This window comes from Rhodnius prolixus, unplaced genomic scaffold (genome assembly GCF_049639745.1).
Source record: "Rhodnius prolixus isolate KJV_2025 unplaced genomic scaffold, Rpr scaffold_15, whole genome shotgun sequence".
NCBI lineage: Eukaryota > Metazoa > Arthropoda > Insecta > Hemiptera > Reduviidae > Rhodnius > Rhodnius prolixus.
The window spans coordinates 4,613,669-4,637,963 of NW_027411605.1; the positions used below are offsets into that span (position 1 = coordinate 4,613,669).

Genomic DNA, 24,295 nt, shown 5'->3' on the forward strand with positions numbered 1-24,295 from the left:
ATTGGAAATACTCCTGCCACATATTTAAGTGATCAATATCTTTCATGTGAAGGATCAAACTTATTCCTTAATTTATCAGATAATGCACTTTACTCAATTTGTGCAGCATGTACTGTGCCTTCAAAGGTGCCTCCTCAGATACAGAGAGCAGTTGATAATCTCCAAGCTAACCAGGCTTGCGAGCCAGAAGAGCCGGGTATGCGGGCAGGAATCACAAAATCAAGTCACATATTCTGAAACTAGAGGTGACGGGCAACAAATTTTTCCTCTACCATTTTTTGGCTCAGATCAACCGTTTATGCATGAAATGCATTTGAGCCGTCTTAAAATGGAACACCCTGTATAATAGCGGAAGTTTACGAACAAAATTTAGCAAAAAAAAAATAATTCGTAACAATGCACTAAATACAATATTTCCACTTACGAGCATAAAAGGAAGTAAAAAGATCATTAAAGAAGCATTTCCGTTTTGGAAAGCCAAAAAATCAATAACCTAACTAATCAAAACAGTGTATTAACCTTACGCTGAAGTTGGTAATTGCAGACATATTACAGGTTATCAAGTATTATTTTTTTGCCAATTTAAGACGCGTCAACATCCAAGATTTTTGGCGCCCAGAGTTTATTCCAGTTCACAGCTGTTATTACGTCCCTTCCCCTTGGAATACGAAAATGTAGAAAATTAAATTCATAAATACGGCAGCAAATTCACTCTAATCTTGCAAGCAGAGAGAACAGAGAGAGAGAATGTTGCCACCTGTCACACGCTACTAGTTGACGACACAGGTATTGCCGGTCCCGCCCTCTACCCTTCTAAAATACTAACTAACTTCTAAGCCCCAAAACTGCCGGAAAGTGACGTAACAAAGCACGATACAGGTGGCCATGTGTGTGTGTGTGAGAGAGAGAGAGAGAGAGAGAGAGACAATAGCGTTAGAAACCTTTTTTTTTAAGCGCATTTACACATTTATGCATGCAAATACGATAGAATTAGAATTGCATGAGATTTTGTGTTGTAAAGTTACAATATAATCTAAATCATACAATAGGACTTGGAAAGTTTTATGATTCAGTATGTAAACTATTCTCAGTTAACCACCAGAAAAGATTTAAAAAATTCATTTCCGCTTCACCAAAAAAAAAAGCGACTGGCCATCAAGTTGAATCAAGTGCTCCATCTTATTGAATAATAACAAATTTGAATGTGGAGCGATTTTTCCTTCTTCAGTTATGGTATATATAGTGATCCCTTAGTTATCGCGGTTAATAGGGACCAGAACCGCGAAGTAGTGTCACCCTCTCATTTTTAACATACGTACACATTTAGAGTATGTATAATATCAATAAGTGAATATGAAACCATATAAGTGCATATGTTATCGTTAGAACATTAAAGAATAGTTTCAAACGTGTAAATAAGATATTAATAGTATAAATAACATACGTACATAGAATAATGTACTCGTATACCGAAATGATATTAATATATGATACGTGTGTGTATAACATACTCGACATGCTCATGGCTTTCTTCTTTGGGAGATTTATCATCACAGTTGAAGAGATATAAATTTAATATATGATTATCTCAAAAGGTGATACAAAATTTCAAAAAGTAATTTTAGTAAGAATTTTTTATCTCAGTGGTCAAAAACATAACTGTATTATTTCATGGATAGAACCGCAATACATCTTAGCTTTGCGGGTCTAGCCTATAACCGCCGAACATACTTAACTATAAATTTCTTATATTAACCATTGGGAATATAAACTAGTACCGTAATACATCTTAGCTTTGCGGGTCTAGCCTATAACCGCCGAACATAATTAACTATAAATTTCTTATATTAACCATTGGGAATATAGACTAGTACCGTAATACATCTTAGCTTTGCGGGTCTAGCCTATAACCGCCGAACAAACTTAACTATAAATTTCTCATATTAACCATTGGGAATATAGACTAGTACCGCAATACATCTTAGCTTTGCGAGTCTAGCCTATAACCGCCGAACAAACTTAACTATAAATTTCTCATATTAACTATTGGGAATATACACTAGTGCCGCAATACATCTTAGCTTTGCGGGTCTAGCCTATAACCGCCGAACAAACGTAACTATAAATTTCTCATATTAACTATTGGGAATATACACTAGTGCCGCAATACATCTTAGCTTTGCGGGTCTAGCCTATAACCGCCGAACAAACTTAACTATAAATTTCTCATATTAACTATTGGGAATATACACTAGTGCCGCAATACATCTTAGCTTTGCGAGTCTAGCCTATAACCGCCGAACATACTTAACTATAAATTTCTCATATTTACTATTGGGAATATACACTAGTGCCGCAATACATCTTAGCTTTGCGGGTCTAGCCTATAACCGCCTAACATACTTTACTATAAATTTCTCATATTAACCGTTGGGAATATAGACTAGTACCACTATACATCTTAGCTTTGCGGGTCTAGCCTATAACTGCCAAACATACTTTACTATAAATTCGTGTGTATAACATACGTTAGATGTAACTAAAGTGTACATACTGTAAATATGTGTTTAGAACTCTTTTATTTAGATTTTGAATGGTGTGGGCACTCCCCCCTGCCTTCTGTTGGCGTGCGGGGGCAACTTTCGCGCCATAATTCCTCAATTTTAAAATTTTTGAATAATCCGCAATGTACTGAGGCCGTGATAAATGAACTGCGAAGCAGCGAGGGTATTGACTGTACATGCACGTACAGTCAAATTTGTTAAAAAAACCACTTTTTCGGAATCACGAGAACTTTTAAACTGTTACATCCGGTGAAAATCTTTGCGGTTATAATAACCTCCCTTAATTACAGTAGAGTAGGAAAACGTAAAAAATTGTAATCACTGCGAAGTTAATAGCAACCCTGGCACCCAGAATTCCTGAACCGGTTCTAGACAATGTTCGTTACAAACTGCCCGTCCTGGAAGAGCTAGGACCTCATTTCTATTTTTTTTGTTCACTAAATTTTCTAGAGAAAAATATTTTCCAAAGCTGTTTTCTAAGGCTCATAGCTTTAAAGCTAGGAACATTATGTGTGTTGCCCACTCATGCGTCAGCAAAAAAAGCTTTTACAACCAGATAAATGGACTAGAAAAGGGCACCAACCTGGTCTAGTCCCAATGGTAGAAGTGTTAGAAAAAGATACTCCGAGCTCATAGCTTCAAGCTTCTAATTTATCCCGCTCTGAAATGGTGGAAAGCATCACCTAGTTGGAAAATAGGTCACCGCACTTAACGTTTTTTATGTCGACATGCTATATTTAACTTAAAGTGTTAAGACTATTGTAGTTTTAAGTCAGACACCTTCCTTCTAAAACGGAACCACTCTCATTACTTCCTCTTTCTGCTGTTCTCAAGGTTCTAACTAATACACCTGCAGATCTTTAGACTATATTCAATACTAACCAGCATTTTATAGTTTTTTAAAACCGTACATTAGTACACTGAAATAGAATGGATTGCTAAAACACAGCATTACTCAGAATTTACTGATCAACAACAGTGTTCGATCAAGAATTATTGCTGAGTTGATGAGTTCATGAAAGGAACAACTGCATCAGTTTATCTCGTTTACGGGCGATAAGGTAGCCGAGCGGTTAGAGGCGAGACCCGCAAAGCTAAGATGTATTGCGGTACTAGTCTATACTCCCAATGGTTAATGAGAATATGAGAAATTTATAGTAAAGTATGTTAGGCGGTTATAGGCTAGACCCGCAGAGCTAAGATGTATTGCTGTACTAGTCTATATTCCCAATGTTTAATATGAGAAATTTACAGTAAACTATGTTAGGCGGTTATAGGCTAGACCCGCAAAGCTAAGATGTATTGCGGTACTAGTCTATATTCCCAATGGTTAATATGAGAAATTTATAGTAAAGTATGTTTGCTAGTCGCCTCCGTACACGACACCTAATTTGGTAGTTGGACGTTAATCCCTGCCTGAAAAAACAGGCAATTACTTTACTTTTTATCTCGTCTACAACGATGCAATCGACCTTCTCGAAGAATGAGTAGTTAGGGGCCCGCATATTTTGTTGTGGTGGAGACGCGTGATTAAGATGGGAATTTTTGCAGGTCATGAGCTGCAGTTTCCCCCGCCTTCCGATCGGAAGAGGGTCTCAACTTCTTCCACCTTCCTTTTGATCAGACTCCTAATTCTGGAAAGCGGCTCCCTGGGTAAACCTCTCAGGCCTTGGTTTTTCCTCCCCCGAGAAGTAACATCCTTAGCCCCACGAGCCTCTCATACTGACACAACCCGAGCAATGCCTTTCCTCCTCTTCCTGACAGAACCTACAAAGGCTATCATCATCTGCCAGGCCCATGCGATGCATACGCTTCCTGAGCCTGCAGTGACCAGTTAATAGGCCTACAATCATCCTTATAGCCCCGGCTTCCGTTGTCCATCATAATTATTTATTTTTCCCCTTTCTCTTATCCATCTTAAGAAGTTGTACTGCTAATGTGCAGCTTTTTCAATTAAGCATTTCATCGGAATCAGTCTACTGGCACCAGAAACATCAAGAACCAACGCGTAATCGTAGTCGACTTGATGGCGATTATCCACTATGTTGCTGCAAGTTATTCACATACAAAGCACATTTAAAAACAAAAAATTAAAGCGAAAAAGAAATTAAAGAAAATTTATGGATTGTCGGAGCAGTGAGGGAAGGGGCGATTTAAATAATAAAAAGCTGTGAACAGAGCGAACGTAAGCACAGACGATCCTGAGTGAAGAGTGAGTCATGACGTAGCAGACTGTGGCGCATTCCCTTTCTTAGTTCATGCCACCCTGTAGGGAATATTAAATCTAAACAATAAATAAAAAAAAAAGAAAAAACAATAGGGTGACTATTAAGCAGTTATTCAGGAAGATGTCTTTGTAACAGCGGTTGGTGATTTTGAAAAGCAGAAGAAGAAAAGAACTGAACAGCGTGCGATGTTTTCTTCCCGGAGGAACAAAAACACGAGGGGAGTGAGTAAAAAAAAATTGGTTCGAACTTGACAACCATCCCCTAGTATCCTGATGTGTCTCTGGGGTAGGGATAAACACTGCAATAACTCTGTAGTCGTCAGTTTGTGAGGGTAGACAAGAGTTTCAGCCCAGTTTAAAATAAACAAAAGTTATGATTGGTTGGCTGAATGAAGTAGAAGTGAAAAGGAAAAGCATTTAAACAGTTTGGTGGGGAAGGAGGAAGTGGGGATACGGAGGGGGAAAATCTGTGAGTGAAAACCCAAGACAACATTCTAATGCTCAAAAATGGAATTTTAATGAAAAAAGAAAAAGCTTCATCAAAAATTTAGTTTCCCTCAATTAAATACGACTTAAGATTTAATGAAATAAAGTAATGCCGATTACTCCACGCTTTACGTTCAACTTCCGGTTCAGGTTTCTTGGACGAAAGGGGAGGAACTAACTTACTTTAGTCTTCAGAGTTCCAGAGTTGGAAAAAAAAGTCGATATGTTGTACACGTTTACACAAAATTTCACCTTGAGGTCTCCTTGATGGCAGATAACTTTGGATTGGATCTGCCATCAGGGAGACCTGAATGCCACCCAAACGTGTATTCCGATGAAATGCTTAATTGAAAAAACTGCGTATTAGCAATACAACTCCTTAAGATAGATAAGAGAAAGGGAAAAATAAATAATTATGATGGACAACGGAAGCCGGGGCTATAAGGATGATTGTAGGTCTATTAACTGGGCCACTGCAGTCTCAGGAAGCACATGCATCGCATGGGCCTGGCAGATGATAGCCTCTGTAGGTTCTGTCAGGAGAGGAGGAGGAAACGGCACTGCACGTGTTGTGTCAGTGCGAGGGGCTCTTGTGGCTAAGGATGTTACTCCTCGGGTAGAAAAAACCAAGGCCTTGAGCGCTTTACCCAGGGAGCCGCTCTCCAGAATTAAGAGTCTGATTAAACGGACGGGTCTGTAGGGTGAGCTTTAGAGTGAGCGGAGCCACAATAGATCCAAAGGAGTCGCAGTGGCGTATGCCTTGAGGCCACCCTAGTTTAATCTATCTATCTATCTATACCGGAAGCCACTTTACAAAGTGATTTTTCTCACACTTTGTACTATTTTCAGGGGAAAACGGCCACAAATATTTTCTTTACAGTATATTCATACAGTGGTCCTATAAGTTTTATTTGCAACAGTTTTTGAGGAAAATTCTATTAAGAAAACTTCTGAGAGAATAGATCGTTTGGTTGGTGGAAAATTTGGAAAAACGACAAATTCGAGTTTGAAGAAAAATTCCACTAATTTTCTCTAGAAAACCATTTTTTTTTTTATATTTGGAATCAGAAGTTTTCTTATCGTTTATTTTCACTGAAAATTTCAATTTTAAAATTATGGCACGATTGCATTACTTCCTTTAGCCACTAGTAAAGGTAAATAAAAACGCAAAAACCGGTTTCACGAACTTCACACCAGGCAGCGTAATGGAACCAGCAACAGAGGGCCCCCTCTAAAAAAAAAAAAGATTTATTACAACCTCCCAGTCTTATACTACTAATTCTGATTAGTTAATTGCTATAATTTATCAGTCCTTTAATTTCCTTCAATGGAGAGAGAGGGGGGGAGCAACATCAGCCACTTTCGCTGTACTGGTAATATTACAGACGGATACAAGTCGGAAGGAAGTAAAAAGAGTCCGGATGGTTTTGCTTAGCAGTTAGTCGGCTCAGGGGTAACCAACCCATCCTGATGAGGACAACATCTGGCCCATTAACTCTTATTAAACGGTACCCGACGACGGCTCCCAGCAAATTATCTTAGTAAAACCACGGATGATCTTATCAACACGCTTCCATAATCACGATAAAAGTAGAACACTAATTTAGTTATTAATTTAAGCGAAAACGTAAAAAATGACATATATATCTTGAGAAAGTTATATACTCGTACTTACAATAAATTGGTGTCGAAAGGCATTTTGGACCGACGGATTTGAAGTTATGGCATTATTATAGCCTTGCCCTTAATCACAAACCCTACTGTTTTCAATACCCATCACTCTCAATATCACTGTCAATCTCCACTATCTTTTCTTATCCATAACAAAGTGCTCTGGAATTTTGCGCAATTAACAGACACCAATATTCCCTTTCTGTTATCTCATTTTGGTTCACCTCTAGCGACTTGCAGCATATTCCATTTTATTCTGCCTGGAACATTTTACAGCACATAGATCTAATGCCACCATTCTGCGCACAGGGATCCTGACAACTGCTCCTGAACAACCTACGCTCTTCTTTTTTTTTGCTGACACTATCTGTGAAACGGTTTTTCCACATTCACCAGCACCATTAACCAAAAATGTAAGTCCTCATCCTCTAGTTTATCCTTGAAATTATTAAATTAGTTGGTACATTACTCCTTATGTCATATCCAATTTCAACCAAAATGAACTTTATTAAATCTTAATTATATTCACAAATATTTACACAATAATAATACTATTATTTATTTAACAAAACAGAAAAATTGTTCCTTTTTTAGGTTTTCGATAATGAATTTTGGACCAAGAAATATTCAGTCTAAGGAAAACAATAAAAGATCCTAAAAGAGAAAGGTAAGAAGCAAAAGATGTTTGGTGCTAACCTTGACCCTGGAGGCATGTGGAGATGCCAGAGATGGTGATGAACCTCCTCCATTCATGTCGTGATTACCTGGAACTGTCGTGAACTATGGGCAATAACTGGTTTGCTTCAATGATAGTTATACACCATCCAGAATGTAAGTTAGATTTTATTTTATTTAAATAATTTAGAAACACAAAATATCTGCTGTGATTCATTCACACGAGTTTCTGTATTTCTCATACAACTACTCACCAGCGTACTTATATTTCGGTGGAAGAGGAGTTGGTTTGAGAAGTAACAGTATTTATTTCTGCTCTAAAGACTATTTCTTTTAAATTATTTCACAATCCCTTTCTTAAGAGAATTCACAAAATAATTTCAAGAATTAAGAAATTACGAAGGGCAGTTAAGATTACTGCCAGTTTCGGTCAAGCTATCTACCTGTTTATTAAATCATCTTCAGGACTTATCAAGATCTCTCTTCTTTTTTTTTTTTAAAGCATATTTAACGTTAACAGTTGGTGTCTTCCGTATTGAGTGTTTAGGTATTGTATAAATAAGAATTTACTCCAAATTTTGTGTCTCGGTGAAGTTTACGAACATGGGATGCAGAAGAACGGGTTGTTACTGAGATAATATGATGCTAAAATCCAGATTATATTTTGGTAAGCCTAGGAGAAACTAGCCTCAAGATGAGGCCAGGCTTTCATTCGAAGACTCTTGATGGCCTGCTGCACATTACTGATATTCATTACCAGACTGAAAGTTAAGCTCCTCTGCCTACAAACTTTACCCAGCAGTCGCATCTTTAAACATGCTGGGACTAGAGGGGCGCTAAAAGAAACCCTATAAGGCACGGACTGGCAAACCCTAACGGAAATTAATCGATTTCTTACATTTTTTTATAGCATATCATCTGAAAACTTTAAATTTATAAATGTCGGTAGATTTTCCCGATATTCTGGAAACTTGGAATTTGAGAGTTAGCTTTCATTTACATTAACAACACCCATAGATTTACCCCGAAATGGCACGTTAGAAGCAAGCCTAACACTGCTGCAAGCAATTTAGCAGGGCCCTTGGGCTGAAAATAAGAGCCTATTTAAGTAAAAGTGTTGCCTATCTCATTGAAATTAAATCTGTAAACATCGCTTAAGAAATATTTATTCCATTCTCTAAAGAAAACATTACGAGATGAAATCGTGTGTTTACATCAGACGTTTTTTTTATTCATTTATTAAGAGTCATTAAGTGCTTAGAAAAGTGATATGGCTAGAGCCATATGGTTCGATCAGTAAGCATAAGGCCTCAGCACCCCATGAATCTGTGCCAAATGGTTCACAGCTTAAAGAACAGATGCACTTAACAACCTGGATCAACCAGCTATTTCTCCCTGACTTTCGTCCCTTTAGGAGCCAGCTGTGAACAGCCGCGATTTTCTCATGTAGCATTTTTTTTTATAGTTGCGATAAAAATGACCCACGTTTTTTTTCTCTGACATTCAACCTGCTCTCATATTTCTCTTAAAATAAGTCATACTGCTATGAACCACATGTTTTGCTACAGAATATGAATTTTTAACTACTCCTATCCCCGCGTCAGAGGAAAGTAATGCGGGCAGGGAAAATTACGTCACCTGATTTGAACTTGTCTGAACTTGAAAAAAAAAAAAAATGGCTTCTACAAATTTTTTCCATGTTTTGTGAGTATGTAAGTAGGTCTACAGAAACTGAAAAACGAAAAATAGTAGAAGGAGCAAAATTTGATATTTCCGTTAGAAGCGAGGAACCAGGCAACGCTCAAAATCTCTAAAACCGGAAATTTCAATTTGCCGTGCTTCTTAAATTTGATGACCTATTGCAGTGATGGCGAACCTATGACCCACGGGTCAGACACTGACCCGCGCAAGCTTTTTCACTGACCCACACAATTGCTAGGCAACCATTTGTTTGTTTGCACGCGGGTTGATTTAGATTTTCTAATTGTTGTGGGTAATTTATATTCTATCTGTATTTTTTTTCAATCACGCATTGACACAAAAGCAATCTAAATGCTATCTATAACCTTTAGTTTGATCATTACAGTTCTAAAAAACGCAAATGACGGACAAAAAATGCTTTTGTAGTATTTGAAATAAAGCAAAAGTCTTTACAAAATATCAAATAAAATGTAGAATTTTACTCATATTTTGTTTGTTAAAAAAATCGACAATCCAAAGCACAAATAACCATATTTAGATTTTTCTTCAGATAAAACACACTTTTGTTCAGGTTTTGTTCAGTTATGTTTGTAAAAAAGAGACTTCCATAGCCACTTGTTTCGTCCCGTTTTACCCCGTTAAGCCAAACTGAATTTTAAAGATGTTTTAGTTTTGAAAATATTCAGTTTAAAATTTTGTAAACTTAACTCTTGTGCAAATGGGCATTAGTGACCCAAGAGCTAGTAGGCTCTTAGTATTTGGCTGAAAAAAAAACCAAGATGCTGTTATCCTAGTCGAATAGCATCCATCCAGAGTCTTACAACGACTTAATTTAAGATAAAAAAAACCATCTAAAATCGAGAAGAGCTACTGTTCAGCAAATAAATAAATACATAAAATATCAATTTAATTGTAATTACTGCAGTAATCCTTATTCTAAAGGAAGTCACGTGAGTTTTGGGAAATGATGCTGAGGAATAACTGTTCATCATTTTTGGTGACTGATTCATAGTTTCAATAGGGTGAAAAAAATAAATGCCAGGGTGACTAGGTCATCTTCAGGGCTAGTTTACAAGAAAACTCAGTCCATGAACAGACAAGACAGAAGACACACCAACCCTGTAATGTAAAAGTATTACTTTGTAAACTAGCCCTGAAGATGACCTAGTCCCTAGGGGTCGAAAGCTCGGCAGAATAAATGTATCACTACAGAAAACTGGTATTTATTTTTTCATCCTATTGATGCTGAGGAAGATAGTAACATAAACAGACCATCATCAGCAGAGGGGTGGTTGGTGATGCTTCTCAGAAGATGATTGTTACAGTCTGATAAATCTAGAATAATCTGCCTTGCAAATTTTACTTAAAATAACGAGGGGAATACCGTGGAAACAGACAGACTTTGACACTAAAGCTTTTGCAAGCAAGTAATAAATACTACTTTGTAGTATTTACTACTTTGCTGCGATATGTTTCTTGCCTTTCAAGTATTATAATTAGTATTCATAGACTTTGGAAGAACTGCTATTTGGCGGCAGCTTTATCAAATATGTATTTTGTACAGTTTGGCAAGTTTTTAAAGCTTTTAAAGGTACTTTAGGTGAAAGGAAGGCTGGTAGTGAAGGTTTATTCTATTCTATTCATTGCACAGCTTTAATTTGGTTATATTATCAGTTTGTAAGAAATTAATCGATTTAAAAGTCGATTTCTCTTACAACTGATAAGGAAACTAATCGATAAAACGATTGGGCACTCCCTATTCTGCCACACATAGTAGCCAAAAATTAATTCCTTGAAGATCTAGTTAGCAGAGAACTTTTGTTTTAAAGGTCCACTATTTTTCCCGCCATAATTTTCGCGCGTTATCCCTCCCCCCTGCGGTGTTATGGCGCTAAAAGAATCAAACCATATGTTCTTATCTTTCAGCGTTTTGGAACAGTTTAACTTTTTTTGAAACTGTAACGGAAATAAATATTTTGCTTTAAATACTTTTTATTATTTGTTCCACGGTTTTAATATTCCTGACCCGGTTTAGAATAATGTATGTAGAGTGTGCTAGTGGTCGTTATTCTGTTTCATAACTATACCGATTAGTTATTCATCCTTGACTAACCTGTAACGAACAAACCTTCCTTCTTTAGTGCTCCCTTGTGATGGTATATCTAAAGCGTTAGGATTGAATTTAATCCATGTTTATTCTCTGCTTCTTAATGCTTGACTCCAGGGTGTATGTCAGCACTGAGTAAGAGTATAAATTCGAATAATCTTCCCTAAATTGAACTAGCAGCTACCAACCGTAAATAATGAAGACTATCCCTGAATTCCCATCAATAACAATTCTCTCAAAACTACGAATTGTAAATGATGGCTATAAATTACATTTCTTCACCATAAAATACTGCTAGCGTCACGTAATAATATCATGTTCGTGCCAAATTTACGAAATGGCATTTTAATTGGCAATTCACGATTTTGCCCTTGATTACAGTGGCTGTGCATGGTGCCAAAACTAAATGCCTAAAAAGAGCTGTAGGGGTCGCATTTTGTTACATAATGAAATTTTTTTTTTTTTTGCGTGTCTAGAGCAAAGCAGAAATGGCATTACTCATATTTTGGCTGTGGAATTTCCAAGCGAAACCGGAAATAGTAATCGTGTAAATTTTCGACTTTTAGGTTTGTAGCGGAAGTGTGCATTTTTTGAGTCTATTGGTTGGAGTATCTGTTTGCATGTATCCACCATAACTAAAATAATCTCAGTGTACGAATTTCGATATTTGGTTCAAGATGCCACCCATAATTAGTTATTATTATTTTGGCGCATCAACAGCTGAGGTTATTAGCGCCCGGAGCTTTTTCCAGTGCACTGCCGGCCTCCGGACAGTGCTCTCTCGTTACAGACAACACTGTCCATCACCGGACAGTGAGCTGTAAGAAGCTCCTAGGAAGAGAAAATCTAAGGGTTAGCTGCTGGATTCGAACCCGGGACCACCGCGTGGGAGTCCAGTATGCTAACCTCATAGCTAATCCCCTCCCTTCCATAATTAGTGTTACGACAAAAATCAGCAAAAACTGAAGAAGTGCCACTTTAAATAAATCGAGTTACCAGGTTTGAAAAGATCGATAATCTTCTTTATACTAGGTCAGGAATGGCGAACCTTTTTGGAGACGTGGGTCAAATTTTGTTCATTTTTTTTTAGTAGCTCTTGGCTATTATACTCGTACATTATACACTATTTGGATAAAATAGCCGCATGCGGCTCGCAAAGCCGCGGGTTGCCGACCCCTGACCTATACAAATAAAATAATACGCAACGCTATTTTACCTAGTGGATATTGGATTCGATAAATAATACAACTAAATGTTTTACGGACACAATATGCTATACTTTCTAAAGCAATACAGTAGAAACCGTATTTCTGGGTAGCAGGTTGGTTTGCGGCTCTCTAAAGTGTTCTTCACATAGACACAGCACTTAATGTAGAGGATTGTGCAAATTTACCGAGGATTGCGTGTGAAGCTTGAAGCCCATATTCAAAACGAAACAGCTGTTGGTAAAGGTTCCAAGTATGAAGGAAGGGAAAACCCCAAAAACTGCTGATAAAGAAAGCCAAGTGAAGGGGCCACTCCAGTCTATTTTTTTTTTTTTTTGTTTCTTTTAAAAAAACTTCATTTTGTTCTTTTCAATTTCCATATTGTTTTTTAACAGAACGACAAGAAAGAGCAGAAGGTTTAGCTAAAGAAAGCAGAGGAGGAGTTCTATGTCAGTGAATTGAGGCAAAATGGAGTTCATTTTTAAATGAACTCTTTTTTTCCCCCATTTAAACAGAAACAATAAAACTTTTGCCTAAATGTCCATGACAATGAGGCTAATTCTACATCCAGCACCAACTCAGTTTCCCTTCCGGTTTTTTCCCTCCCGAATTTTCCGTAGAATGTTTCTGTTTTGTTATTACCCACTCCCCCCCCCAACCAACGAATCTGGTTTGAACCCACACAACTTTCACTTCTTAATTCACCAAATTCCAAATTTCTTTATTAAAGGTCAAAAAATGTGGTTAAATTCGCAGTGCTCTATAATATCTTGCTTTTATCCGTTACAGCCTCATTTTATACCTAATTTCGGATTTGTCATCCATCAATAAAAGATTGATTCAACAGTTTATTTAATCAATAAAATAGGGAAGAAATTTTGACTGGGTCCTATCCACTTGCTGAATTAGTTGCCAGTTCTGACTTGAGTAAGAAAGTGTAGTGTTTGGTCAAAATCTTTTGTATGAAACTGATGAATAATCTCTGATAAGAAATTCATTAAGATTAATAAGAAAAAAGTGCCGACTAAGTCGAATAAAATCAACGATAACACAGGCAGTGCTTCCTATAAATACCCTTCAAGAAGACCCCGGAGTTCGAAAAAGTGGTTTTTAAGAAAATAGTCTACGGTGCGAATACGCGAAGTGCCACTTTTCCTCCACGAGTGGTTTTTTAATCATTTTCTCAAGATTTTCATGAGAAAAAAACGTTTGAAATTAAGTTGTAGAACTAGTGTAGGAGTTTAAAAGTTGGCAAAATTAACCTAGTTTAAAAAAACTCTGAGAAAACACAAAAAAATAAAATAAAAATCGTTCCAGCAAAACGGCACATCCGGTTGAATAAATTTATCGAATTCCTATCGTCACATAATGACAAGTAAACTCTAGAATTTGAAACTCACTGCGATTACCCCGTTTTGTGTGTGTGTGTGTCTACGTATTCAGGAAACCTTAAAACGTTTTTTCCTTGTGAAAACTTAAAATAGAAAATCTGCATGATTACAATATATTTCCTTTTACTATTAGAAAGAAAAAGTCTGCAGGTTTTTCCTTCCTTCTGTATCCTTCATATCTTAACCTTTCTATACTGTTACTTGGTAGGAAGGTTACAATGTTCTGTACTTTGACACTTCGTTTATTTATTTTTATTTTTTTGTACATATTTATAATATAATCAAGGTTTATTAAGAAAAAATAAAATTCTAGCGTGAATATACACGATAGATTAACTGCCTTTAACTGAAATCTAAAATTAAAAAAAAAAATTTTAAACAGGCCGTAAAATTATAAGCTATATAAAAGAAGGGAGTTGTAGTCAAATACTTTAATAGTAAGCCTAGATAATAATAAACAGGCTGTTTAGTAAAAAGCCTTACTTTGAAGAAATGCTTAGATTTTTTGTTGTTGAGGGATTCAAATTAACATAGCACAAGATAAATGGGAAAATGATAAACAGTAGAATATGCTAATCTAGTGAGCATGTGCATTCTATAAATACAGCTGTTAACAGAGTGTGAATGTAATGAACAGGTGTTGCGAGCGGCCAGATGTCCCACACCGGACCTTCATGTAACATCCACATGCTTGGTCTACACAATGCATGGACAGTAGAGATGCTGGTGTAGAGATCAGAATGTGCTCAATTGTTATCATTCACATACACATATGTACTCCACTAATATCGCCTAGTTAAACGAAAAACTGTTTTGTTAGCACAGAACCCTAGAAAACTTGCCACAGTACCATCATTTCCAATTCGGGTAACAGAAATCTTGTTCCACCCTTCTTAGGCCGTTGAGTAAGGAAAGTGGAACGACCACGCCAAATTCTCGATTTCAAGTTCTAAGTTTTTAAGTACAAATAAATAATTAATTAAAATTTGGAATTAATAACTTTGTGTAAGATAGAAGGGCTTATTTCTCTGAGAAAATACTTTTCCATAGTTTCGTAGCTGATATTTAGGCTCTTCGTCATTTTGTAAAACATCAAAATCCACTAAAAGTAGCTTTTTATTAAAAGTATCCAATAAAAATGGCTGAAACAGTACATGAATTTAATAAAATCGATGAGACCATCTTAAAGAGATCAAAAAACACGAACAGAAAATTCTATTTAAAAACTAATTTTCCCCTGAGAAAAGTTTCAAATAAAAGTGACGGGACTACTTCCGTTTGCTAAGTGCCAAAGGAAGTAAACATATAATTTTTCTCCGTTTTTATAAATAATTCAGTCTTATTTATAGAAATGAAGGGTGAGTCTACCAGACTATCCAAGGGCAAGGTACAATGTCCAACCTTTTTTTCTTTTTTTTTCCACGTGAACAGAGGAGGGTAGAGAGAGACCGTTAGGCCCTTTGTGACACACAAACCCTGCCCTGTATTCCAGCATGTAACAAGTTTTTGGCGGGAAATTAGTTAATCATGTTACCCATTTGTCTTACGATTTTATCTTAAAACTCAAAATGTAGCACCTATTTTGCAAATTGTCTCAAAATTAAAGGGTAAAGTTAGTTCATTAAAACTGTTTCCGGTAGGACAGTTGTATAAGGGTTGATCGTCAAAAACTGCACGAAAAAGCGTAACGTTAAAAAACACCCAACTTTGAATTTTTTTTTTTTCTCTCTTTTTCTATAAAAGATAAAATTCTCAAACTTTCTTAAAATATAGGGCAAATCCTCCTTTATAACTGTAATTTTTTTTTGCAACAACCCAGATCTAATAGATTTCGAGAAAAAAGTGACTGCAAATGAGCAAAAACGGCATTTTCAAAAAAAATTGGTCTTGTTCTAAATATAAAGTAATCAAAGTGGGATCAAAGTTACAAGTTACAGCCAAAGAGTTACGGATTGGGTCTAAAGATATTTGTGAAAGTCTACTACAATGAAAAATCACGCTATGTTCAATCTTACAACTTATTTCGTTCGGGAACTCCTTCAGGACCTGATATGAGGTACGCTATTAAAATCCCTCAAATGAAAGTGCTACTTTACTCAAATTTTCATCCACTTTTCTATTATTTCCTTTAGAACTGCTATTTCCTTTAGGCGACCCTTTATTAGCAACTTTTATTTGAAATATATTTATGGGAACGTGCATTTACTGACACTTTTAAAGGAAAGGTGGGCTCAGATCTTCCTTTAAAAAACAATTTCATTGCAGTATACGGTCCCATACACAATTATAAGTATGTCTACTTCTTTTATACCTAATATTTTTTAATTTTGTAATTGCAGTTCAGCTCTCTTTAAAAAAGGACTTATACGAAACGATTTTTAGGTCTACAACTTTATTTTAAAAGTTTCTTTAACATTTATCATTTCATAACAGTAAATACAAAAAAACAATAACGTAAATTTGCAACAAGTCAAAGTCGAATGCATGTTTAAACCAGATACATATAAGTATTATATCCAAGCTTTCGACCTAGGGACTGGGGCATCTTTAGGGCTTATGCTATTAACAATTATAATATTTTTTACATTGTTACATCTAAGGTTCTGTCTGTTTGAGCACGTTAAACGCAGTTTCTTAACGCGGGGGCTTTAAATGAATTTTTTTTTACTAGACCATACAATAAATGATTATGAGCCATAATTAATAGTATGAATAAAAAAAGAAGTAACAAATGCTATCAAAACAGTTAAGATAAATGCTCAGGTTAGTTGAGTGGACAAGCCCACGTGGTTTTTTGTCTGTGAACCTAAAAGACTGTTATGTTAGTCGTAACTGAAACATTAAGTTTACTTATTGCTTTTAGCTGACTGAATTGACTTACAGTTTAATAATTAAAAAAGAAAAAGATTACTTACGGACTGTAACAGATTTCGGATCAAATCCATTGATTTTAACTTCAACCGTATCAATTCTCTCTCTTAAAGATTTACTGCGTTCAGTAACTTTTTCTAATTCTTCATTCAATTCTAAAAAGATTTCATTAGCGATTCGCATAACAGAAGCCAATTGTCTGAGTGCATTGCAAAATGTGTAATTTGTAACCGCTTCCAATTCATCATCTTTTATCCGTGGTCGACCGTCATTTTCGTGTAAAGTTATCCTTGAAAGATGTATCGGTGTAATCACTCTTTGTACGAACGGCATTATTGTGGTTGTTGAATAAATTGAAGTGGTCTTGCCAGTGGTTTTGGCGCCAATTTAATGCAAATGATATTACTGATTCACTAAACATCACAATTTTAAACACTTTTTTAAAAGGCCATCACGATATTTTCAATTGAGAAACACAAAAAAATAAGCACAGTCACTAATTTAATTTAATTTAAAAAAAAAAAATGCGATAATCTACATCAGACCAAAACTCGTACGTACGCCTCCCACCATCTTACGACACACGTACCCGTTGCCAAGTACCAACTGAATTGTTTTGAAATCGGTGTAAACAACAAAATCGGCACTGAGAGTGGGGATGAGACTAGTTCAGTTTGTTACCGCTAGGTTGTAGCAACAATCAGAGCTTGTAACAAGACGAAACCTCTTCAGCTATCTAACCTAATAATTTCCAAAAGTACCACTAAATTGTATTCCTTAAGTGTAGATATATGTACATAAATTAAATTTTTAAAAACTTTTAACCACTGGTAAGCTTTTAATTAATTTATTTTTACAATCTCTTGTTTCTAAGAAATTGAGTTGTCATTGGATGGGCAAGTTTACAGGACTTTTTAAAAAACTCTATTGAGAGAAAGTAAAAAAATCTGCAGTGTTACATCCACCCAGCTTCTCTTACAAATTCTCGAGATTCAAACTAGAAATATTTTAAAAGTTTTATTGAGTATTTCAGGCCAGTTTGCAAGGTGTTTAGGGCTATAAGTTCAATATTTAGAAAATTCTGTGTGCGCCCCTGTATCACTAACAAGTTGAATGGAAAAATAACAGTATTTTGTTCAGTCAAAGAAAAGAAAAAGAAATTGTAATAAAGAAAGGCAATTAAATAGTTAAATAAATTAAACCAAGAAAAGTAACTCTATTTCATAGATTGTTTGAAAGGTAAGCAAACCTACAATGTATAAGGGCAGAAGTGAAAATAATAACATTAAAGTAACGTACAAATTTAAGAATAAAGTAGTCAGACAGTAATAAAGTAAAACTAAAAATTTTAACGTGAAACCTTGCGTATCATGTAGTTTGCTTTGGATTACATAGATTTTTTTTTTTTGAGGGGTTAAAGACAATTCCTAAGGAATCATCCCCAATGCCCAAAGTCCAAGATTCCCACTCCCCTTCCCGAAGTCCTCTAGAGGCCATTTCCTCCATCCAAGTTTTCCAAGGTCTTCCTTTCCTTCTCCTCTCACTAGGAATGAAATGTATGATCTTCCTAGGCCATCTCTCACCACTCATACGCATCACTTGGCAGTACCATTTTAATTTCCGCTCGGCTTACCAATAAGGATTTAATCAGTCATCAAATTTTAGAGAAAATTACTTCATTTTTTAAAAACAGTTATATGGTAAGCCTATTGATAAGTATGTTAACTATCCGCCTCCATCCGTAATAAAGCCTGGATAAAAAATATTACTATTTAGTGATGTCCATCAAGAATTAATGAATTGATTGATTTCTAGATTTAAGGTTAGTTTCCAAACGATTGTATTCTATTCCCAAAAATACTTCATTCTGATATTCGCCACATGTTTCCCTGCAATGGTTATTTATAGCTGAAACTAATTTTATTCTTTTTCATGAATTCCTACCATAGATAGCTGCAATTCGTCTTGTGTTAGTGTAATTACACAGTTATTTTATTTTTCTATAAATTTATTTGGTGTAGTAATGGTACGGCCACTGTGAAAGACCTTCAATTTCAAATTTTCAATTTAAATAGGTTATTCTAATTGAATAAATTTGAAATAATGATTTCTATTAGGGAAGAAGGTCATCTGATTGTTTCACCTTTTTTAATCAGATATGCGTGATCTAAAATTAATTCAACATCAATTCATGGAATATAAATTAATTCATTCATTAAGAAGAGGGAGAGAGAGCGAGAGTGAGAATTAGAGCAAGCTTAGTGAGGAGAAAGTTGGAGTTCAAGTGAGAGAAGCCAAACTCGAAGGCTATCTTCTAGTTAAGTGACCTTGGCTAATAAAAATTATGCAATATTCTTTTAAACTCAATTGCAGTCAAAAAATATAAACTGTCAGTATTCAATTGCTGTGTACGGAGTTAACAGGATTCTATTTTTGCTAAGAGGTAAGCGTTACAAACCGTTTTTAAAGGTTATGGAAGTTGATCACCCACAACTAGTTTATGGGCCCTTCGAGTACTAAAAAGCTTCGTTTTTTTCTTTAATCTTCCTCACACAAGCCAAATGTCAAGTTATATTTTTGTAAAATGTTTTTGGCTGATCCATAAAAACATAATAGTGCAGACTCCAACCGAATAAATTCTAAGGCATCTTTTTCCATTTAAAGGAAATCATATTTTCGACTAATGCAATTTTTTTTTCCCCCTGTACAAAATAAACAGATTTACAATTATAATCTGTAAAATCTACAAATTTTAAAAAGATTGAACTATTTTTACTTTCCTTGGTAAATAATAGGTTGCCTCTTATTCGGCAATTTGTGTGATCAGTTACCGATTGGTTCAAGATAATTAAGTGTTCATTTGCGATTAATGTTATGGTTTGAATTTTGGGTCTGTTGGAACATTATATTACTTACTTTTGTGCTAGTCCTAATCAATTTTTTTTTTTTTTTGTAAACGTTCCACAGGAAACTTAAAGCAGAAGATTACTTTGCGATGTTCCAAACTGTTAGCGAACTAGTTGTCGGCTCCGTTCGATTAAATATCAGTTTAAAGTTTTCTTTTTCTGATGGTGCAGCGAGATGGTCTTGTTAAATTTCATTTATTTTAGAAAGACCATAAGCATGTTCTTGAAATTCATTATGAATTGAAGATGGTTTAGAAAATCGAAAGTTAAAATAATTTTATAAAGGAGTTAATACTTTGGGACATGACAATAAGTTCTCTTCTTCAATTTTTTTTTTGTATTTTATTAAAGGCTGTTTATTGGTCCCTGCCAATTTATTTATATCGGTCATGGAACAATAATTTTTTGTTATCATTTACATTATTAGGTTAGACGATAAGATAAATGTGTACCAAAAATAAACTTTATTAATAGCGAAATCAATTTTTAACCTTTCCGTCAACTTCGAGCCTTTAGAATATCCTAAAAGTTAAAAAACGCAAATAAATGTCAAAATTTGTAATAGCTTTTGATTATAATATTTCACTGAAATTTCGTAACACTTTATTTGAAGACAAGGAGAATTTATTTGTTGTTTTTTTAAAGGAATTCTCAGAGATATTGCAACTTGTTGCACCTTTCTAAAACGCTGCTTTAAAAAAAATTATGTATTTTCCATTCCACTGCTTATAAAATAGATCAGAGCATGGAAATGCATTGCTAGAATTCCAATTTGAACAACAAAGTGGCCGTGTAACTTGAATGAATAGATTTTTTTGAAACTGCATCAGTCAATTTTTTGTTTACAATCAAAATGATATCCCCTTGTGATTCAGCTTAGTCCGGTAAAATACCCTGCTGGCAAGCTACCGACAAGACTTCGAGGTTGTGGGCGATCTGCCTTAAACATTTTTTTTTTTTTTTTGTGCAGTATAAAGGAATATGTCAAAATACAGACTTACTTACTTCAACGTCAAAGGATTGGGCGAACCAATTAGAATATTACTAAGCTATATGGATAAAGAATTTGAAGATTTTCGCCTGGAGAAGGAAGATTGGCCGCCACGAAAGAAACGTAAGTGGTTGGATTATTTAATATAAACAAGTTAGTGCAGTAATTAGAAAGAAATTTAGTTTTTACAGGGGGGGGGTACATTATTTATCCTTTGAATGTATATTAATTTTGTTCAAAGCACTTTCTCAGCATTTTCCACTAGTATTGCAATTGAAAAGACAATTTATTAAGTGATTAATAAATGTATAGAATAATGACGATAGATGTAACTTGAAAACACATATTTTACAGTGGCGAGGTCTATAGGTGGAAAAAGTAAATAAGTTACATTTTCTTACCGCTGTATAATTTATTTGTGATTGGCTCAATCAGTTTTTAGGATTAGTGGAATAGCAATTTTTTTCAGGAATCTTCGTTTCTGGTGGGTTTACCAACCAAAAAATATGTACAACATTTTCACTGTCACCTCAAAACCCTCTTATAATACGCAAGATCCTTCTGAGATGCTACAAGAACAAGTTTTTAAGAATATAATATAGTAAAGTACAGCACTTGTAGAATAATATTTGTCAAAGGATTTTAAGAATAATTTTAGTTAATGAAAGTTTATTATTGTGTACGTAAGTTTTTTTTTTTCTACTTTTCAGAAACTTTGTTCGGTAAACTTCCTACGCTAGAAATAGATGGTAAAGTAATCTGCGAAAGCTCAGCTATTTGCAGATATTTGGCCGTAGAAGCTGGACTTAGTGGTAAAAATGATTGGGAAAACTTACAAATTGACATGATTGTTGGCACTGTAATGGATATTCATTTTGGTACGCTATATCTTTGAATTGTTTTGTTTTTTGTTCTTTTCAAGTCTATTTACTGTTGTTTCAACTTTTAACAATAACGTTTTCAGACATAGTCACCTTTGTTCGTGAAAATGATCCAAAGAAAAAAGAAGAATTAAGAATGAAACTACTTAAAGAGACTATACCGTTTTATTTTGAAAAATATGAGGAACGTGTAAAGAATAATAATTATATTGCAAACAATTCGGTAAGTTTTTTAAAACTTTCTTTTTTTTTTTTTAATTTAGTTTGGTGGAAAGTTTTAAACAACTCAGTTCATTGGTGTTTTTACAAGCCGGAATTAAATTAAACTAAGATTAATGTTGATCAAGTTACGCGGGACCTATGTGTAGGAAGAAGGGTTTCCCCAAGAGTAAAATATTTACAAGTAAACTAACCAATAATAACAAATGGAAATATTTTTCACTAAGTTTTGGGCACCTCAGCTCAATCGATGAAGCTGTATTCCTAGCTTGAAATATAATAACCATTGAATGGGCTAGATTAAAGGGTTTAGAGCACGAAAAGATGTTTTTTCTGACTATGTGGACCCTGAATATTGGGAACTTAGTTTGGTACTTTATTTGCCTAATTAATTTATAAATTATGTAGAATTACGTAATGAAAAGAATTTATGGTTTATTTACTTGTAAACTATTTATGTTTTATTTTTCCCTTACTCTGATCATTGATACGACTATTTTGTCCTTTGAAAGTATCATGAATCTACCAGAGCCAGAGACTAACTGCCGGTTGCACTAAGCTTTGTTTCTCGGGCAATCAGACAGATCTACGGTCTCATAGAATTAATTTCAAGGGCATGACCGTCTGAATAACTGTTTCGATACCTAAGAAAATCATGACTCAGAAATCTTACAAAGTTCATCAGCATAAATGTATTTTAATCAGCACTATCTTAAAGAAGTTAACCAGTTTGTTTTTTTTCTTGATTTACCGATGTATCACTTAAGGATGTTTTGATTTTATTAGTCGATCTTTAGAATTTATTGGTCCACAGAAATGTGTAATCTTATTTATAGTATTTAGTGTTCTTTCTTTCTTTCAACGAATCCCCTACCCATAAAAATGCATAAATTGAATATTTTCTGTTTCAGTTGTCCTGGGCAGATATCTTTTTCATAGCCTATTCAGAATGTATTGACGGGCTAGTTGAAACAAAATCATTGGACAAATATAGACATTTGAACGCTTTAAAAGAAAAATTATACAGTATCCCCAACATTAAGAATTGGATACAAAAACGCCCTGACACTAGATGAACGTTAAATAAGGATAAAAATTATACGTTTGTACAATCGTTCAAAAAATTAGTAATAAAGAGTTTAGAAAATGAATGATTTTTATGATATACCCCAGAGGACAATAAGTGATTGCAGTGGATAAAAATTTTCTTGTAACCCAAATCCAGTTACTTGGTATTTAAATTGAGAATAAAAATACAAATACATTAGATTAATCTTAAACAAATAATCTCCTTCTCCATAATAAATTTAATATTTCATTACGAAACTGAAGAGAAAACTTTACTCTATAACTGGTATAAATAGCAATGTTTTAGTGACAAATTTAGTTATTGAGATAAAAAAATTTTTGGAGGTTTCCAAATACGTTCGAATTTCAAACCACTATAACTCTCTTCCTATTGTACAGATTTTAATATTTCTTTACCCAATTGTAGAGAAAAGTTAGCTCTATAAGTGGTATAAATAGCAATGTTTAGTGGCAAAATTAGTAAAAAAGTTGAAAACTGGTCAAAAAGTGGCAAAGATTAGTAAAAATGTGAAAAACTTAGTAAAAAGTTAGAAAATCGCAAAAAATAGTAAAAGAGTTGAAAACTGGTCAAAAAGTTGCAAAAATTAGTAAAAAAGTTGAAAACTGGTCAAAAATTAGTAAAAATGTGAAAAAGTTAGAAAATCGCAAAAAAGTGGCAAAAATTAGTAAGAAAGTTAAAACTGGTCAAAAAGTGGCAAAAATTAGTAAAAATGTGAAAAATTTAGTAAAAAGTTAGAAAATCGCATAAAAGTGGCAAAAATTAGTAAAAAAGTTGAAAACTGGTCAAAAACTGGCAGAAAGTAGTAAAAATGTGAAAAATTTAGTAAAAAGTTAGAAAATCGCAAAAAAGTGGCAAAAATTAGTAAAAAAGTTGAAAACTGGTCAAAAAGTGGCAAAAATTAGTAAAAATGTGAAAAAGTTAGAAAATCGCAAAAAAGTGGCAAAAATTAGTAAGAAAGTTAAAACTGGTCAAAAAGTGGCAAAAATTAGTAAAAATGTGAAAAATTTAGTAAAAAGTTAGAAAATCGCATAAAAGTGGCAAAAATTAGTAAAAAAGTTGAATACTGGTCAAAAAGTGGCAGAAAGTAGTAAAAATGTGAAAAATTTAGTAAAAAGTTAGAAAATCGCAAAAAAGTGGCAAAAATTAGTAAAAAAGTTGAATACTGGTCAAAAAGTGGCAAAAATTAGTAAAAATGTGAAAAATTTAGTAAAAAGTTAGAAAATTGCAAAAAAGTGGCAAAAATTAGTAAAAAAGTTGAATACTGGTCAAAAAGTGGCAAAAATTAGTAAAAATGTGAAAAATTTAGTAAA

General features: G+C 34.4%; 2 protein-coding genes across 5 annotated transcripts in view; one reads left to right on the forward strand and one right to left on the reverse strand.

The window, feature by feature from the left end:
• gukh (NHS actin remodeling regulator GUK-holder) overlaps nucleotides 1–17,524 on the reverse strand; it is a 198,194-nt gene extending 180,670 nt beyond the window's left edge. For both annotated transcript variants that reach the window (XM_074129587.1, XM_074129586.1), the window contains exon 1: nucleotides 16,943–17,524. In XM_074129587.1, coding sequence (XP_073985688.1) covers nucleotides 16,943–17,231 — 289 coding nt within the window. In that variant the 5' untranslated portion in view covers nucleotides 17,232–17,524. The remainder of the gene's footprint in view (nucleotides 1–16,942) is intronic.
• Nucleotides 17,525–17,578: 54 nt separating this feature from the next.
• Nucleotides 17,579–23,046, forward strand: LOC141454902 (glutathione S-transferase-like). Of its 3 annotated transcripts, none has more exons than XM_074129600.1 (6): nucleotides 17,631–17,728; nucleotides 19,055–19,341; nucleotides 20,775–20,918; nucleotides 21,506–21,673; nucleotides 21,760–21,899; nucleotides 22,807–23,046. In XM_074129600.1, the coding sequence occupies exons 3-6, from the start codon at nucleotides 20,786–20,788 to the stop codon at nucleotides 22,969–22,971; spliced, it is 606 nt and encodes a 201-aa protein (XP_073985701.1). In that variant the 5' UTR covers nucleotides 17,631–17,728; nucleotides 19,055–19,341; nucleotides 20,775–20,785; the 3' UTR covers nucleotides 22,972–23,046. The 3 variants fall into 3 exon arrangements, with proteins under 3 accessions (XP_073985702.1, XP_073985701.1, XP_073985700.1); XM_074129599.1 differs by lacking the exon at nucleotides 17,631–17,728 and adding an exon at nucleotides 17,978–18,137; XM_074129601.1 differs by lacking the exon at nucleotides 19,055–19,341 and having other exon boundaries at nucleotides 17,579–17,728.
• The last annotated feature ends 1,249 nt before the right edge of the window (nucleotides 23,047–24,295 follow it).

Bases quoted from the DNA above. Each gene is read 5' to 3' on its own strand.
- LOC141454902 (XM_074129601.1), top strand. From the start codon at position 20,786: ATGTCAAAATACAGACTTACTTACTTCAACGTCAAAGGATTGGGCGAA. The intron at 21,674-21,759 runs GTACGCTATATC...TAACGTTTTCAG, and splicing joins TGTAATGGATATTCATTTTG to ACATAGTCACCTTTGTTCGT. The intron at 21,900-22,806 runs GTAAGTTTTTTA...TTTCTGTTTCAG, and splicing joins ATTATATTGCAAACAATTCG to TTGTCCTGGGCAGATATCTT.